At 38.8% G+C, this 20,595-nt stretch overlaps 1 protein-coding gene across 1 annotated transcript in view; it reads right to left on the bottom strand.

Annotated features, from left to right (window-relative positions):
* Nucleotides 1-20,303, bottom strand: part of LOC140244664 (beta-arrestin-2-like) — a 185,028-nt gene extending 164,725 nt beyond the window's left edge. The window contains exon 1 of the mRNA XM_072324284.1: nucleotides 19,590-20,303. Within this exon, the coding sequence (XP_072180385.1) occupies nucleotides 19,590-19,678 (89 nt within the window). The 5' untranslated portion in view covers nucleotides 19,679-20,303. The remainder of the gene's footprint in view (nucleotides 1-19,589) is intronic.
* Between the last annotated feature and the right edge of the window lie 292 nt (nucleotides 20,304-20,595).

Below are 20,595 nucleotides of genomic sequence, written 5' to 3'. Positions count from 1 at the left end.
TGATCACTAAGCACATTCAAAACACATTTAGGCAATTTTTTTTTTTAGGGGGGAAATGATATGCGAACATGAGGTGGTATTCAAACAACATATAAATCCCTCATGTCAATCAGTCTATAAATTATTCAGTTTTCTGGCATCATCTTATTATGATTTTAAAAAGCACTTTTAGTGTGCAGACCTCTCCCACGAAGCTAATTTCCATCCAAACACAGATATGCTATTAAAAAATGCATCTATTTCTAAATGATCAAGATTCCTTTCTAGTTTCTCTACCTTTAACTTCCTGCTGCACCTCAAGCACACACATTTGTGCACCTCAAATATGTGCAGCTTGAATTCCTTCATTTGTTGGACCTATTTGAGTTATTTTGCATACAGACAAACGTACCAATGCTGGCAGAAATATAACCTACTTGGCAGAGGTAACTAGAAGAGTTCAAGAGAGTGGACACCTTCAAGTCTATAGGGCCATTAATGCCTCAGAACTAGGCACGCATCCTCTAAATAAATTCCTGACTAAGAATCACAGTCTCATTACCACGAAAAGCCATATTAATCTATTCCCTTTACTACAACAGATGAATCATAAAAATTGAACAAGACTTTTCCTGCAATATCCTGAACTGACATGCAAACAAACAAACATCTGCCAGCAAAAAATATAAACTCTTTAGCAGAGGTAATAAAACTTGCAGGACATGACCTTGAAAGACGATAGGAATTGACATGTTTGTAACAAAGCTCCCAGATCTACGAATTACACTGTACTTCAGTTTCGGGTGCACAGACTAAATTTACTTTCCACTAACTCAAGAAGATGCTTCTCACGGAATGAAATGTGCATGTCTGCATCTTTATTTCCTATGTCTCTCTTTCTGCTGGTCACGATGTCTGATCCTTTGCACACACACACTCTGTCTCATCTTCAAGGAGATCTGTCACCATGGCGATGAAGCAGAGCGAGATGACTTCTTGAGATGTTCAAATATATGCCGAGTTCACACTCTTGTCATGGATGGACTGGAAAAGGCATCAAGCAGGTGGCACAATATGAATGCTAGAGTCTGTCCCGATTATAAGTGCACAAGCATCAAGATAAATACTGTTGACATTTTTCTTGTTTTGTATTTTACAGCCCAACATGATGGAAATATGTTTTTAGAACATGCGCTGTTGTAGTTTGTGCACAAAATAAGACACTGGATGGGTAAAAAGATGACAATTTTCCCAGACACTTCATGTTGGGCTCACTCTATTTCAATTTTCCTCACTAAGCACTGCAACCAAAACAGACAAATTGACCTCAAATGTCTCTTGTAATAGTGGCAATCAACGTCTGCCTTTGGTAAGACCCATCAGACACAAGTGCCAACCAATTAGGTTGTTTAATGAATCAACGAGGGAGAAGGCAACATTGTGTCTTACAGTTGAGACACGATCCACAATTTCACGATCTGAGGATGTTTACCATCTGCACTACATTGTATGGCAAGCTTTCCAGTGTTAGTGCCACAGATCAATTCAGCTTTTTCAAGAGGCTTCCGTGTAATATCACTGCGTGCCGTGCTGTGGATAGCAGATAGCAAATAGAGAATCCCGTTTGTTGAGTCTGTGATGTAGGCATGATAATGTATGAGCTAAATGCGCCATGCAATCACTCACAGTGTAGTCCCATACATGCATATCGCTGACAGTATCTGTACACACTATACATTTGGTTTGTACAATTTATGAAAATAGAGTGGATGAATTATAATACTATGACCCATAATGCCAATGATCTGATCAAGGAAAGAAGCCTTCAATGTAATTGTAATAAACTCAGAAGTAGACTCATTGTTTCTTGTATCCTTGACTAAAATAAAAACAAATAAACAAACAAATTGCAGGAGTACTGGAATCTAATGAAGAAGGGTCACTGTACACTTGTAGTAAAAAGATTTTGAGTTTATCACCTTGTCTGGCATGGAAATCCTTTGACATGTTGTTTTATACCATTGGTAATGGCAGTGTCCCTCCTGACCAACATATATAAATGGTACTTCGTGATGCTGAGGGTGATTCGAGACCTCGGGGTCATTCTCGATAAGAACCTGACTCTCGGTCATCAAATCAAAAGTATCTGTCGATCTGCCTCATGGGGTGTCTGCAAAATCGGAAAGATATGGCGATATCTCGATAAGTCATCCACGGAACGCTTAGTCCATGCCTTCATCTCATCACATTACTGCAATGGTCTCCTTGCTGATCTCCCGTACTCCCACATTGCAACCCCCCAACGAATACAAAACACTGCAGCAAGACTTGTCACTCAAACCAAAAAGTCAGATCATATCAACCCAATCTTACAGTCCCTTCACTGGCTACAGATCCAAGACAGAATCATCTTCGAAGTTCTCCTCATCTTCAAAATCAGCTACAACCTTGCACTACCCTACCTTCAGGATCTTGTTTCTCTTTGCTCTGCATCCACATCCTCCACAACCAGACGTTTTCGTTCCGCCACCACTGCCAATCTCCAGTTATCCTCCGGACCTCATACCAACACACGTTATGGTGATCGTGCCTTTTCCTCTCTTGCCCCTACACTATGGAACAATCTCCCCATCAGCATCCAATGAGCCAATACCTTAGATTCATTTAAGTCACTCCTTAAAACATATCTCTGTAGGCAGTGTTATATAGTAGTAGTAGTTGTTTTTGTAATTGTTGTTCATATGATTGTTTACTGTAGTTATATGTGGATGTCCTAATTCATTGTTTTTTTCTTCACTTGTTCTCTATCTTTGTTTTTCCCCAGCGCTTAGAAATATGATATTAAGCGCTTTATAAATGTTATGTATTATTATTATTATTATTATTATTATTATTATTATTATCATTAAAACAATGGCAGATAGCCCTTGTGCAGGACAGTGCAGGCACTAAGAAGGCTACATCTCCGATGAATACCTATCTTCTAATCTGTGTCACATCCATATCGCCTCTCATAGCATGTAATTGACTGATCCTATCACAAAGCAGTCCGATTTGCAAAATCAAAGTTATCCCACAATGCATAGTGGCTTGTCATAATTTGGCCTCTTCAGGTATTCTATCAAGGCAGCCTAGAATTTTAATTATAATAATGATCACAATGAAGAGTAGTGGTACTTAGTACAGTTGAACCTCTCGTATCCGGACAAGTCGGACCGGGGCTCATCCAGATAAGGGATTTGGCTGGATACGGGAGACTCAATGCTTTATACATGAACATATACATACACATGTACTGATGTAGCCCATTGTAGTACCACATGTAGTAATGTGTATACTGCAACCTTTTCATTGTTACACTCAGTAACAGACCCCAAAATAGAGGTGTATGTTAATGTTGGAAGCAATATGTAATTCATGTGTGTTTGTGTAGGAGTTCTCAAGGAGTTGGGAATCCCCCTTTCCTCCCGTAATTATAAAAAAAAAAAAAAAAAAAAAAAAAAAAAAAATCATGGCGAGATTGCGTCCGTATAATAGAGAGATGCGGATAAAGGGAGGCCGGATAAGAGAGGTTCAACTGTAGTAGTGATAATGATAATACAACCAATAAGAATTATCATGATGGTAATGGCAACAATAATTATAATGAAAAGAATTTTAAAAAAAAGATCATTATAATCATGACAATAATAAAATTCTGAGCAGTGAGTGAAAAATCCATGACAAGTCAATGCTTTTGGAATAAACAGATGCCAAATATTTCAGAAGATCTATCATCAGAAGAATAAAAAATAATCTGACATATGACCAGAAGAGCAGCTTTACCAGTGGTTGCTAGGGCGACCACTAAGTCGGAGTCAGAGAAACCCATTTCCATAACTCAACTCTAATGTATAGGATTCCTTTTGCCCTTAAAAAGCATCCACAACAACTAGATATCTATGGAATAAACACTTAGACTACTAGGGCTAAGTTCAACAAAGATCTTTTTCTGCTACTGGGATTAATTCTGATTGTCATTAAAATACCAAATGTTCCATTTACTTGGAAGTGAAGTAAAATGAACTAGATACAATCTTACTTTACCTATCTGTAGCACTGCTTTAGTCAGCCATGGCTTGGTATCAGAAGGGTTAACTGATTGGATACCTAAGGCGGATCACCCTCCCATATAAAATCCCTAACAGCTGAGATAATCTCGTCCTGTACAGCTCTGCATATTTCGGTCACTAAGTGTTTGGTCACTAAGTGTTTGGTCACTGAGTGTTCATCCATCTCCGTGACCATGACCTGCAGAACCACTCAATGACTGCCACTCCTTTTGAAAAGGGCCTCTTAGTGCCAATATTGCCCCTCCTTCCCCCCATCCCCCCCCCCCCTCCGCATCTATCCTTAACCCTCATATTGCCGCAGGCCATCCCAAATGACCACTGTAAGAGTATGGTGAGTCACTTGGGTGACAGACAAAGAGTTCATGGAGAAAACCATTTCCATAACTCGACTCAATCTAGTGTATAGGAATTCTTTTGCCCTCAAAAACATCCACGACAACTAGACATCAATGAATATGAATGAATAAACATGTACAATGTGAATGCTCTTTAACAAATCACGATACTGTGACATAATAATCTGAAATTGCTACACTCTTATTTCTGCCGAGTCAAAATTTCAACTCTGAATCCGAGTCAAAAATTTTTCACTCCGATCCGTGTAAATTTAACACCAACCGTGTACTTCTGACTCAAATCCGATTTTGGTTATCGGACTTTTTACACCTGCGCAGAGTCACATCAGAAATACCCAGTGCGGTGTACATGACATATGCGCGCTACAATTGGACAAAACATGTCATGTGTCCTATGTGACGTAGTATCCCCGCGAAAAATAAAAAGTGTCATTTCTTGACGATCCGCCGCAGCCGCGAGATGTCTTGTAACTTTTTGTCTTCAAGATGGACAATTTTGTGTGCACTTTTCTAGAGGAATGCGGAATGGAGGAATACCATAGGAGTTTTCATCAGTGAGTACCCACCTCATTCACAACACTCATATAAATAATATTGCCTGAAACATGGTCTAAACAGTCAGTTTTATTTAGGGCAAAATGAACTTTCGACACAGACACACTGACTGGTAATGGCGTAGCCGTAGGGTAGCTTGTACATTTTGTATGTAGCCCTGGGCTATAATATGCTATATGTTAGAATGTGTACAATAGATGTGAACCTACCTAGCTACACCTCCACTGTACATGCATAAAATACACATACGATCTTGATTGCTAATTCGAGCTACCGTACGGCCGCCTACGGCTACGCCATTACCAGACAATGTGTCCGTGTCGAAAGTTCATTTTACCCTAAATAAAACTGACTGTTTAGACCATGTTTCAGGCAATTATTTATATGAGTGTTGTGAATGAGGTGGGTACTCACCGATGAAAACTCCTATGTATTCCTCCATTCCGCATTCCTCTAGAAAAGTGCACACCAAATCCGAGTCATTACTACACCAAAATGGGTTACGTACAATGCAGGGAAACAACACCATATCAGAGTGAAATTGTGATCTTTTGATTCGGAAATAGGTGTCATTTTGCTGGAATAGATTGCATCTAACTGACCCCATTTCCAAGTCAAATTTGACACTTTCCGAGTTAATTTGACACCACAGAAATGACTTGGAAAGTGACTCGGAATCCGAGTGAAATCATTTGACTCGGAAGTCTGAGTAGCTTTCACTCGGAAGGAGTTGACTCCCAGCTGGCGCCATTTCCGTGTCATATTTCACACTTTCCGAGTTATTTTTGACGCCGCAGAAATAAGAGTGTATAATAAAGTACACATGTAAGCTAAGTTTGACAAAGATTTTTTTCACAAAATATTCTCTCCTCCACTCTCCTATCATTTGCGTCATAGATCATGGCTCAGATTATTCTCACAAATGACTTTTTTTTTCTTCAGTACTCAAAAATCAAGAAAAGACATTTTCCCTAAGTACTGCTTTTAACCAGTTGAGGATGGGCTAATTTTGCCACAACACGCATTTCCCATCTAGACACTTGCCCAAGTATACTTGCGACTCGTCCTTAACACAGTCAAAAAATGTGATATGCCTGCAGCTACATGCAAAGGTTATGTGGGTTAAGGTCTTTAGGAGGTGTTTACATTTCAAACCTCACCACCCTTGTAGAATCCATATTTTACTCAATGGGCAACCATTTTGAGTGACCATTGATTTATCACACCTTTATTTCTGCAGGGGGAAGGGGGAGGCGTCGGGAGCATTTAACTCCTGAGATCGGTACACGCACCCCTTCTCCCTGCCGCAAAGGCACCATTCTCCCAGATGACAGGTCAGCCACTGACCGCATCCCTCCTGAGAGAGACGACACAGAGAAAGCATCCATTATGGCGGAGGAGGTCATGCAACCAACCATCATCCTACCTGCCGGGATCCAATTACACAGTTCTGTCAGTGGAGCGCTTTGCCGACGCAAACAGAGAGGGCAGGTGTGTGAGGGAAAATACGCACAAAAACCTATACCGCTATAATCGACACCCATTCTTTGGTACAGCAACAACATGTTAATGAAAATATGTGCGTAAATGACATCAGGTTCAGCCCAACATTAACAACCTTGTACAAAGAGAGAGACCTACCCTATAAAAATATCAGAATTTAAGTTCACAAATATTTAAACAGACTAGCAGACATACCTACTACAAATGTATGGATGATAGCAAGGAGAATGCAAAATAAATGACAGAATATGTAAATATCTGGATATCTGCACCCAAAGACAGAGTTAGAGGGAGATAGAGGGAGAGACAGACAGACAGACAGACTGACACCCAGGGAAAGAAAGATTGAGAGAGAGAGAGGATTTATACATAGATAAAAAATGAATTTGGATAAAAAGCTCAGTTAGATTTCTTGCCATATTCTTTGCTATCATGAAATTCCTGAGATCTGTGTTAGAATGCATTCATAATAATTCACTACATTCATTCACTGGAATGGTTGTACTCTGTAAATCACTCCCCCCCCCCCCTTTCAACTAATTGCATATGATGGGTAAAACCCATATGGCAATCCTGAACATGAATCATTCAATTCAGCCAAAGAAAAAAAATACAAAAACAGAATAAAGGAGACATTTAGATCATCATGTAAGGTGTCTTTCACAGAACCAATCTTGCACAAACGTTAAGAACTTGTTCGATCCACCACATGTTCGTGATAACATTCTGATTGCAAAACAAATGTATTTGAGCACACCTTCTGTATAGTGAGTTTAGCAGCCCACTCTCACTTGCTGCCTCATCTTAATTGCTAGCCATGATTGAAGGAGGGGGCAATATGCTTTTGGCTCAACAGACATAGATAGACTGGTAACAAATTGTCTGAATAGTGTTGGTGTTGATGCCCACATATCCATTTTAGTCTGTGAAGACAAAAAAGGGGGAAAAAACAGAAAAGTGCAGTGGAGAAGAGAATTGAGGATAACGAGAAAGGCGTTACCACATTTGCTGCACAGCGTGGGAGTGTACAGAAAAACAAAAATCTGTGACTTATAAAAACAAGCTCTTTCATAACAAAAGACAAAACACACAAACACACACACACACACACACACACACACACACACACACACACACACACACACACAAAGAGAGAGTCACTTTATATCGTTACATAAACTTTTGGTCCCAACCTGGATAAACACCAGGTTCTTGTTTTTGTTGTGAATAAATCTATATTGAATTGAATTAAATTGAATCGAACACCAGTCAGTTCATGTAGCATGTGATGGCAATTTGGTTTAATACTAACTGACATGTTCCATACACTGGTGCTTCCATTAACCCGTTGAGGGCGGTTTGATTTTGCTACAACACGCGCCTCCCATAGACGCTTGCCCGAGTATACTCGGGACTCGTCCTCAACGAATTAAGAAACTAGACAACTTTTGGTAGGCTGGATGATGGGGCTACGGACTCAGAGATTATTCAACAGGTGATTTAAAGTGATGTCTATTAAAAGACAGAGTGCAATGAGTGAGAATGATTTTGTTGTATTACTGTGAAGATACAAGCATGGAAGGGACTATATAAAATGCATGCTGACTTGTATTGATTCATGATACCCTGATCATCATCACTCATCTGGCCAAATGAATATCTACATGCATGCTATATAATATTTCATAACGATATTGCTAATTCACTGTACATTTCTTCAGATTACTTGGATACACCCACAAAAAAAAAAAAAAAAAAAAAATACAACTACCAAACCAAGATTCTGCCAACTGGTAAAAATGTGTCAATCATTCCTTAAGTACAAACATGTTTAACAAAAGACATCGGAATGCACCTTTTCCTTTACTGAGCATAATTTCCACGTTTCCCTGCAACATCTTTAGTTAATCATATTTAGTAACAAGAAAGTATGTAAGAATCTTGACAGAATCTTGGCTTGGAAGTTAGTTAGTTTGTTAGTTTGTTTGTTTGTTTGTTTTGGTGGGTGTATATGAAGTGTATATGGGTGTAATATGAAGAAAAATAGAAAACATACTGTATATGGCACATGTTTATTCATTTGGTCACATACTGTATGAGCTGAAATTTTCGCGTACAGATATTTTCGCGAATTGCTACTAGGAGAACATTTTCACGTGTTGTTAATTTCGCGGTTGCGAGGTCTAACTGTGCTTATCTGTTTGCACATTGTTTTTTTTGCGTGTTGTTATTTTCGCGGTTCAAAGGCGGTTAGCAAAATTCACGAAAATAAAATCACCGCAAAAATTTCAGCTGGTACAGTAAATGATGATGAGGGTATCATAAATCAACACAGGTCAACACTCGTTTGCATTACATAGGTCCTTTAACATCTACAGAAGACAGTGTGATGCATGGCTACCAAGAAGTTTGCATTCATGTCACTCATTCCATTCATTCACTGTTTGTTTTCAAGGTTATTCCATTTGTTTAGAAACACACAGTTTACATATCAATTCCTTAATTTAACCCATTGAGGACTGGCTGATTCTGATATAACATGCATACATGTCCCATAGATTCCTGCATGAGTATACTTGGGAATAGTCTTCAACGTGTTAAAAGCAGAAATTTCCGAGCCAGTAATTTGTTTGCTCTCTGCTGGGTTATGATTTTGCATACATATTTGCATGGAAGATTTTGCATGTACACGTGTGTTTAATTTTGTAGATGGTCACAACGACTGGGCGACTGCTTCAAACAGCTCAGTGCTGCAACTGCGGTTTCTTAAGGGCTTTGGCAGTACATACTATGGTAAAAGGTGACCTGTCCAAACTGCAATAGGAAATTCACTCATGCTGTGGATCAAGCGAACGTGAAGAAAATTACAAGGTAAATAAACATAACTGTATGGTATTATCCCTACGTTATGTCTATCTAAAATTTAAGATATAAAACAAGATCGCATATATCAAGAAAAAAAATTTTTTTGCTCTAGTTTCATGTCACATGAATTTTGCATAAATTGTCCATTCACTATTTGATTTCCACTTTACAGAATCACCATCACACACAGGCACATCAAATGTGCAAGTAAATTTTTATAACAAGTAGATGTTTATAACAGAGTTCAACATTCAATGCATTTATTTGCAAAATAAATGAACAAAGAAATCAAGGAGTGAATAATCCTCATTTAGTTTTGATAACATGTCAGTACAGATCAGAAGGTCGTAGGTTCAAATCCTGCCCAGGGATGTATGCCCATGATTTCTTTTGTCATGGCTACTACTAAAACACTGATGAATTCAGTGCTTATTTACATCGATGTAAGGCAATTTGTTAATCAGTTGCAATGAAAACAACTCGATGGAAGAATTTCATGAATTTGAATAATGTCAGTACATAGTGTGTAAATATGAAGGTGTGTGTGCATCCTGACACACTTAATGCATCTGTGTGTGTGTCTGTGTGTCTGTGTCTGTGCGCTTGTTGCTGTCAGTATGTCAGTATGCCACATTCTACCTTAAAACCATCCTCAGTATTGAGTTTGGTCTTAATCTAAAATACCTACAATTTCAACCATCTGAGATTCAGAATTATTCGGTAAAACACAACAGAACCTTACTATGAACACCGGTGCGGTTTATGCCTGAATTCATGTGAACAGACACAGAAGGTGAATATAAGAACTGCAGGTATGGTAAAAGCTGGGGAAGAGTCACAAATGCTGCGGGGCACATAAACAAACACAGCTTACAACGGATATTGGACAGCTGCGTGAAATAGTGGCTGGTGTCTCCGGTGAAAACTGCATAGGCCTAACATTTTGCACTGATCATTTATTTTCTCAATTCCCCTGGTCGTCTGACATTTCCACAATCAAGAACACATCAGATTATTGCCTCCCTGGATGAGAATGCAGCATATGGTTGTTGTTGTTTTTTCCATGATAGAAAATAACTTACAATGCTTCTTCAGAATAAATGACACTAGTTTTGTGTTCTGTTGCTGTGGTCCATTCTAAAAAACAAATATAGCTGTGCATGAAATCACAAATTGCATCGTAATTTCCAACTTTGACTGAAGGTATTACACCAACAAACTGTATGGTGAAAACAGCATGAATATAAGTGAGTCATGAATAATGCACACTGTATAAAAGATAAACAAAGGCAACATGTGTGGGTTGTACAATGTAGGTGTGCAAAGCTGTGCCAATGACTGGTTGGTTTCAAAGGTGAAGAATTGCACATAGCAGATTGTGTTGAATATGTGATTCCTACTGGCAACCGTTATGTGTAGATATGTGTGTAGATTGGCAATTTTACACAAAAGGGCTTAAAGGTGCATGGTCCCGGTGTTTTAGTCAAATGCGTACGTGGCCGCACGGCGCAAGTTTCCTATAGAGACCTACGCTATTGACTCCTCTTTAGCGCTTACGCTTTGGCCCACTTTCCCGAGTCCGAAGAAGTCTGATTCACTGTAGTCAGTGGTCGGATCACAGTTCGGCTCATGATTCGGCTGAGGGAATGACAGCTTTAGCAAACTTCTTTTGGGATGTCATAATAAGAAGCACATATGCATGTACCCTGGCATTACTACAGACTGCGTGATGCGCAGAGAAGACAACGAAGGCAACGTTACTTAGCAACACCTACGCACTTTAACGCTTTACTCTTGATGACAGCTCAACTTCGGCAATCTTCGTATCAATGCTAACGGTGACAGGCAGTATCATCAACAGCGCCCTCTACACTACCGCGACTATGCACCTTTAAGAAGGTTAACCTGTTAAGGACGAGTCCCGAGTATACTCGGGCAGGGTCTACGGGAAATGCGTGTTGTAGCAAAATCAGCGCATCCTCAACGGGTTAATGGGAGGGGAGTTAGTGCATCATGGTATGGTCCATAGAGGCAAAAAGTGAGTATCTGCAGTAGATAATGATAAGATGAGTTAAAGGGAAACACTACCACCTAATTTGTGCTCACTCGACCCAGTATTCTTCACACTTCTTCAAAATTGGTGGTATCAGCATATCAACATCAAGATACATCAAGTCTAGCAGAGCTGAAGAAGACAAAAAAATGGGGGGGGGGGGCGGTACGGATAACTATTAAACTTGATTTGACTTATCATTCTTTCTCTTAAGAAGGATTACACCAACATTGCTCTTGCTACGCTTTGAAGACTACACAAACTTTATATACCACCTTTTCATGATAATGACAGACTAGAAAACGGGTAAAATATGCCGACGCCTCGTGGTTTGCACTATAGGTGACTAACGATAGCCTGTAAACAGTATCAACCACGCACATTTTGCCATACACCCGAATATATATTACCATATATGCATGCATCTTCTGACACACACACACACACATACATATTAGGTTAAGAGAATATCTCAGAAAATACAAACATACTAGATGTATTTTTCATACACTATACAATATCTATGGGTACCGTATATGGGTATACATAATCACGAAGATTATAGCAATATCAATAAAATGAACAAAACAGGCCATCTTCACTAGGACATCAGTATTCATTGTGTAGTGGCCAAGGTAATTATGTCACCGAGATGAAATCCATGCTACAACCACATCACCATGGGAGCTAGATAACATGTGAGCACTCAATCCTCTGTACCTAGCGATTTTATTTCTAGGGGTGCTTACTGCGGTGGATCTAAGGAAAAGGCCAAGAAATAATGCAGGATATTTGCCACATAAGAGGTATAAAAGCAATCCATATGGGGATGGACTATAGTCAAGCCCGACTCAAGTAATATCCTTCATCGGGGTAAGTGGTTTTTTTTTTCTAATTTTTGGATGGACTACAGCGTACATATTTTGTTCAACAGCAAAAGAAAAAAAAAAAGACGAGGTTAAATAATTGACTTTTAAAGGCACTAAAAATTGTATGATTTGGAGATTTTTAATTTCTGATACACTATTATCATACAATAATTATCTGCCCAATTTAATTAAAAAAACACAAAGTTTTGAGACAATCATTTTGAAAGTTTAACTATGATGATGAGGGGAAAAAAAAAGATAAACCGGAGATTAGGCATGTAAACAGTCACCGACACATTACTGATAATAGCATACATGTATGTTTGCACATAAAGACAAATTACAGAATACAAATTTTTGAAGATTCTTGTTTTATTTTGTTTTGTTTTGCATTTTTTCCCCTGGTGTCAGCTAAGGTAAAGTGCAAATATTTCCATGTTTATGGTTATTGAGCAACTACTGAGGTTCTCTGTTATTGTGATGTATGGTTCTATGTAGATAACGCAAGATGGAAACATTCAAAATCATTATACCAACAAAATCACACTAATCAGTCAATCTAAAAACTGTCAGTGGAATACAAAATCCACAATCATTCTCCCTTTCATTCCACAGGTGCCTGATCAATTTGGTCTTGTTCGGCTAAAATCACAATCTATTAGCTGAGGCCCAACCTCAAACAAGTGCTCCAGAAGAGAAGCAAAATATTCCAGACACGCTAATGTCGGCCGCATCATTCATAATTCATTCACATCCTAGGTTGCCTGATGCAAACTCTCGTGGGAATAATAACCAAACTATCTTTTGATTTCAAAGTACCGTACATCATTAGTGTGACACAATTTCCACACGCATCTCTTTCTGGATAACTTTTTTGCACTCTACCATATAAAGTGGGCGAGTATGATCCTATACAAAGATGACACACAGGAAAAAAAATTACTGTGCAATAGAAGAACCTGTGCCAATCACTTCTTTTAAAAAAAAAAAAAAAAAAAAAAAAAGCATAACAAACTTCTGCTCAAAACACTGTGTGCCATTTCAAATTCACTTTGAAATAAAACTGTATATAACTCAATTATAAAGCAATGAGACAATTTTAACAATGATGTACTGACTTAAAGGGAACCCAAAAATTCATTATTCATGAAAATTACACTTGATACTGACATATCGGTATGTTAAGGGTAGCAATTAATCCCCCTGCTTTCTGAAAGCAGTTGGTCAAGTTCTCTTGCATAATGCTACAAAAGTTAATTTTTGTGGAATTTTCTTTAAATTGTTGTCCACACATACGTCATAACCTCTGGTAGTCTCCTCATCCAGCGGTTCCAACACCAAAACTTTAAAAATTCATATAACTTTTGCATCAATTGTCGGATTTTCCCCAAACTTTGGCTGATGTGTTCTACTAATGCTGCTGCTTTCACTCAATCCACATTCCTCTTTGGGTTTGAATTCCCTTTAAACGTCATTCATGTGAGTCTGTTCCCCCATTGCTGAGGAAGCTGCGTAATTATATGCTTAGAATTCGGGAATGAATAAACTTTGAAGATTCTTTTGCTAACTTTCAAATGCTTGAGAAACACTGCCCTGTATACCTTTCACAGCTAATAATGGAATACTCACCCTCCCAGAACTCGCAGTCAAACAATAAATCACTCTTAAAGCCCAAAGAAAGTTCTGGTACGCCTGCAAAAGTTGCCAAATTTTGCTCCAAAATGTGAACGTGTGCCTAGGAAATGTGCGGAATAACGCTGTAATAACGAGATATTCGATGGGTAACGACGAAAATGGGAAATATTAACCAAAAACGTTCAGTCTCAGAACTTACCCGAACGGGGTCAGGCTAGACTCGGACTCGGGGATAACTCGGTCTCGCTGTGCTTGACGGCGGGATGAGTTGTATTGGTTGTCCCTCTGGATTATACAGCGTTGTACTATGCATATGGGAGCGGCCTCTATAAACTACATTGTAGCGTTCTGGCTACTCGCAGTAATGGTCAGAGTTGTTACAACGCGCGCATCAAAAACCTCTTTGGCGCGCATGCAAAATTAGTGTGCGCCTCTCAAGCACCTCTAAAAGCAATCAAAGACGCTTGATAAACAACAACAAAAACTTCAAAGACCGCGTGTCTCAGCAACTGAGGTGATGTGCGTATTTAGGCTTGAGGACCGCGTGCTGTCCATTTGTTTTGTACAGGATTAGCACGCACTTTCCTGTCTGCTCATCAAGGCCTCGTTTGGTACCCGTAGTATAGAGTACTGATGAACATGGCGATCACGAACTGTGTGTAAATTGTCTGAAATAGGGTCGAGTTTTCCCTGAGACCGAGTTAGTCTGGAGCCTTCTGGAATAAAAGTCGGTCTACCGACTTTTATTATTTTTCTCAAAATACTCCAAAACGACTCATCATTCCGGCAAACCGCGTCAGCCAGGTAAGTTTCTTTGTAGACTCTTTCGATATATTGCAAGCAAATATGAAATGGTGTCAGACGGGTTCTCTGGCCCTTACCAGAACTTAGTTTTCACTTTAATAACTCCTTTATCAATACCCAATCTTATGATTCACAAACTTTTCAGTCAATATCCTCAAAGCTGTGAAATATTAATCTATCTGAATGTGTAAAACAAACTGACTCAACAGCAAAATTCAAATCTAATGTTAAAAACTGATCTGTTCGTTTAATAGTCTCATGCCTTATATGCAGCTGGTAATTGTTACATATGTCTGAACATTCTGAAACTGTACCTTTTTCTTTCCTCTTTCTCTTTTTTCTCAGCACTTGGAGACATTGTAATGTGATATTTGTAAATAATTGAAAATTGTAAAAGAAGCGCTTTGTAAATATTGTGAATTATTTATTACTACAAAAACTCTGCTTACATTCCTATCCAGAATGACAAACTGCATGTAATATAACATTGGTCAAACTGAACCACAATTAGTTTTAAATGCTCTTTAATTGGTCTTTGTTCATTTGAGTCCATTCTTAATGCCCAAGCTGAAAGAGATTTAGGGTCAAAATCGTTCTATTTAGTAAAACGCTGTAGTGAGGTTTACTGACTCTGACAAGTATATAGCACTTCATATCATTGATAAAGTTTTAGATTTATTGTAACCAATTGACAAATTATAGATTTCAAGCTTATTTTTACTCTCAATTTACAATCTATTCATAACATGTTGTCTGGGGAAAAAAAAAATCTTACCAAGCCTTTTTACTGAAATATTAAATGGTTTTAAAAGGATCACAACCATTTTGAAATGCCATTTCAAATGTACAATTTTTTGAAAAGGAAATAGCAATATATTCAAAGGTTATTAAATGTATTCAAACACATGAATGTTATGCAAACACACACACACACACACTATCTCTCCCTCTCCAGCACCTTTCTTACACACACATACACTCTCTATTAAACCCCTCTCTCTATCACCTCTCTTACACACACACTTATACACACACATAGTATATAATATATTTCTCTCTCTCTCTCTCTCTCTCTCTCTCTCTCTCTACTGCTTTTTCCCTCTCTCTCTTCCTATATATCTCATTCATACATTCATTTATTTATTCATTCATTCATTTGTTCATTCATTCATTCACTGCCCTCAAATGATAACAAATTCAAATATGGATAAACTATAGTTATCAGTGTCACTGGGCGGGCCAGACCTGTCAGAAAACTTCAAAACTATACTCTATCACTCACTTGTAGCTTTCACTTGTGGAAAAAAAAAAACCCACAAATTAGTCAGAGATGTGACTGGAAGGCATGAGGGAATTTCCTTACTTCAAGTACATACAGCCTGTCTAAACTCCTCCAGGATGCACGAACTGTCCATAAATTCTCGTCACAGTGATATAAACAATCGAAGACGAGGCGCATCCTCACCCAACGTAAAGTGAGGGAATGGGAAGATGGGTTCGTGGGGGGGGGGGGGGGGCTATTGATGACGGACAGTTTTATACACATTCCACCCACGCATATACATCTGCCGCTGGATGGGCACAAGCAAACTGTGACCACAAGCACAAGCACAGGATGTGAGTAGTAATAGAGCCCTGTTGTATCCCCCTCATACCTTTCCTTCAATTTTTTTTTTTTCACCAATAGTGCAAGTGGCACTTCATAGAAGAGAACAATGCACAATGCATGCATATACGCACATAGTGAAAGGAAAAGAGTGTTTTATATACACCTGTATGTCTGAACTTATTATTGTTGTAAGGTTCGTTTGTCTAATTGTTCACTTTTTTAGGGTGAGCACTAACCCCAGCACATGTTACAAATTATTTTTTTTTTCACTGTTATTACTATTGTCATGAATATTACTATTGAACTGATGGCATCTTTTACTCTGATTTCGTGTGATGTTTCGTGTACTCAACTATTCATAGATTTTCATTTTCATGTTGCATACACTACTATACCTAAGAATAGTTTTCATTGCTATACTTTATTTGAATGACAAATTCAAGGTCATTAAAACTGTTCCAGATTTGCTGATGTCACATATCACTTTTTTTTTTAACTACAAGTGAAACAAATGTACTTCACCAGTCGTGACACAATACTTAAAATAATTTTCATAAATATGTGCACTTCAGCCTGTGTGGTGTCTGAAGTTCAAGGTTGATGACCTGAACAAAAACTATGTTTAGAGACACATCTATACCTTGCATGATCTATACTCTAGGAAAAATAAGACTGGTATATAATGCAGCAACACAAGATAATTACTCTTGATACTGGCAATAATCTTTACTGCCGGAAAACTAAAATCCCATGACAGAGACAAAGACATGCATGGGTAGTGAAATACATCTCAAAATTGGGAAATTTGATGGGCATATCACTTTAGCAGGATTCTTATTCTTCATAAAGCATTCATAATCATGAAATAAGTCAACAATTCAAAGAAATGTGTATATTACAGCAGACTCATAAAAATAATGATCAGACGTACAAGGCTATTTGCAGCCAAAAATAAAATGCAAACTAATAATCTTATGCAGTCTCCTACAAAAACTGAAACATACCTGTCATATTAGTGAGTTCCTCGCCTTTCATTAACAATAATCAGGGTCATTCTTGGTTATCTTGTGAAGAAAGAGGTAATGATTGAACATATTTCACCGTGAGGTTCTCTACCTATCTGTACTTTAAACGAGGGCACAAGCGTAACACACTTATCCAGTGATGTGATTTCTTTATTATAGACTTTACAACTTAAAGTACAGCAACTTATGTGAAATTACAGGGACCATAATGCCCACATTGAGCCACTGGTGTGACTCAATGGTTTAATAAAGCTAGTAATATTCTCTGATCTGTTATTTTAATGTCAGGATTTGTGATTGGATTTTAATTGTGATGACTTTGACCTGAAGTGTGTTGCCTGATTGTAATGACTTTGCTTGAAATAAATCTATATCTATGGTAATCTCTCTCTCTGACCATTTACTAAGCTTTTGCAATGAAATATTTTCTGATTTTTTTTTTCATGTCAGGGTTTGTCCCAGGTACTTTGATTAAGATAACTTATCTAGACTTTTAAAAATCTTGTGAGGTCACAATGACTTTGCTTGAAGTACTACTACTGCACTAACATCGCATACACAACCCACTCACTCTGACAAGATGCGAAGTGTAAAATGTAGTGTGACTCTCCAAACCTCCACATAATTTTGGTAATAAACTATCATGACAAAGAAAATGACACAAAATAGTTTGCCCTGTCTTAATTATCATAACAATGTTGATCATAACCATTCCAAATAGCATGAATCATGATCATAACTATACACCAAAGTATGTACTGGTAACCACATAGCTCTGAAACTCACTTACAAATACTGGTTTGTAGTCTCTAAGTTATCACAAGCACATTTTTTTTTCTCTCTCTCTTGTTTTGTTAAAAGCGGTCTGACTTGATTGACAAGGAATTTGATTGTGAAATTTAGTTTCAAAACAGATTTCTTGTCAAAACTCCACAGGCATTCAGGTTAACATTCTTTCACTAACAAATTGTTAAGTCAGAGGAAAGGATGGAAAAAACTTTTTTTTTCTTGGGGGGGGGGGCTTTGGGGTTTGTTTTTTTTTTTTTGGTCTTAGTCTACCAGTAAATATGGCATATTGCTCCACACTATTCCTTGCTTTCTTAATACATTTCAGTAAATTATTCCCACATCAATATTGTTATAAACAAATATGCAGGATACAGCTTCTGTTTGTCTATGGCTGGTGTACCAAATCTCACATAATGTGGAGGAATGTTGAAATTCACAAAACCTTACAGTCATCTCAAATGTTTTCTTCACACTTTTTTCTTTCACTCAAAATCCACTATGGGGTTTTGAATTGTATCGTTTATTTTGTGTGTGTGTTTTTTTTAATGGTAGCTTTACATGAAAATACAGTTATTGGCTACTACATTGTATGTTGGACTTGCCATGATGCAGTCCACTCTGACATGCAAAAAGGCAAAAAACAAGTCACGGCGCCAACACACACATCAATCACTCTTCAGTCTCCGGGCTTAAGGGAGGATATTTTTCCCTTGAGGAAGTCATCCGGAGTCGCAAAAAGTATGTATGCAATGTGACGATGACTTGAAACCGATGTGGAAGCACTTCTGAGAAAAACTTGAGAATAACTTGACACACAACTTTAATGAATTCTTCATACAATACATTTCATGAAGATTAAAACTGATTTTTTTTTAAATATATGAGTTTTCAAACAGGTTTTCTGCAAGTTGTTCAACTTTGCATCGTTATTATACTTCCACTAAATGGCCTCTATTTCACTGCTCTTTATTAACATTTTTGAGGGGATAAAGTGAGTTTCCCTTTAAATGGGCGGTGAGTTGGCTCATCAGTTGGTAGCGTGTCTGCCTCCCACCCAAGCGACCCGAGTTCAAGCCCGAGTCTGGACTGAGCAATGTTGTGTGTAATCATATCACCCCCTCTAGCAAGAGGCAAAACATTCTGTCCCTCGGATAGGACATAAAATGGAGGTCCCGTGTGTGAGAGAGTCACAACTCATGCACGTAAAAGATCCCACTTCATTTATTCATTGCGAAGGGCAGGGTGTTTAACCAAGTGAAGTGATCCCGCCTCACATCCAACTAGATCCCATGGAAGACCAGCAAGTGCAGCTGAATAATATGGGCTATCCAGCCATCTTCTCAGATGGAAATGAGCAAACAAACAAACAAATGACTTTAAAAGAAACAACACCATATATATAGTCATCAAACAAGCTGATTTGATAAAGACTTACCTCGTCCCTTGCTTTTTGCTGTCTGAGTTTGGTCCATTAGATTGATCCTGGTCCTGGAATGATGTGTTGGTCTCCCCTTCAGTTGCCATGACGACGGACTAGATGTCAGGTCCAGGTAATTCCCAAAAATCTTGGACGAGGATGTTGTAAGGGACGGCTTTGAGACTGGGGGATCCTTTTCTGACAGTATGCTGCACACGCGCCGGAAAGTATTCTCAAGGGAACTGTATACGAGGACAACTGGATAAATGGTGGGGCTTTTGAGTGGGATATTTCTTCCCTTGATCTGCAGTGCACACAGAGTTTGCTAATCAATTGCCGTAATGTAATCCTGGACTCACATCCGAGACGTGATCCGTGATTCGTGTGCAAAGCTTACGACAACAGGCTGTATGTCCTGTGATACTGTGGGCAGCGACGCAATCTCGAAGCGGCGGGCAGGCAGGGATATGCGGAAGATGATTCTGCCCCTGACACGAGTGTACAAACACATCGGATGGCTGATTGGTCTGGGAGACATAAACAATACCCCGTCAGACCGGATTGGACGTTCTGCAGAGTAGAGTCTCTCTTTCCTCTTCTCAGCTGAGCCGATTTCACTCTGGATGTTGCAGCGCTCGGGAATGGGAGGGAAGGGGGCTCGCTCGTTTGCTCAGCTTTAGACACTGAACAGCACCGTACGGTCTGTTATCCTCCGCTGCCAGATGCACAATTTGAAGTGGTGTGTCACCCAACTCTCTCACACACACACACACACACACACACACAGAGGCAAACACACAGAGACACCCACAAAGCTGTCTGCATATAATGTTGCTCAGCCGAGACACACACACACAGCTGGGCTCTTCGAGCAATGCCGTGGGTATGAGGTGAAAAAAGGCCCCTTTTCCCACTTCTCTCAGCCCGACTGAGATAGATGCTCTTGGGCAGTGTAAAAAATCCTCCTTAGTCCTTAGTCGGGTGTGGTAGGTAACAGACGCCGCCGCTAGTGAGATGAGAGTAC

The sequence above is a fragment of the Diadema setosum genome, chromosome 21 (genome assembly GCF_964275005.1).
Source record: "Diadema setosum chromosome 21, eeDiaSeto1, whole genome shotgun sequence".
NCBI lineage: Eukaryota > Metazoa > Echinodermata > Echinoidea > Diadematoida > Diadematidae > Diadema > Diadema setosum.
The sequence above is the reverse complement of the archived record's forward strand: the minus strand, read 5'-3'. Positions and strand labels throughout refer to the sequence as shown.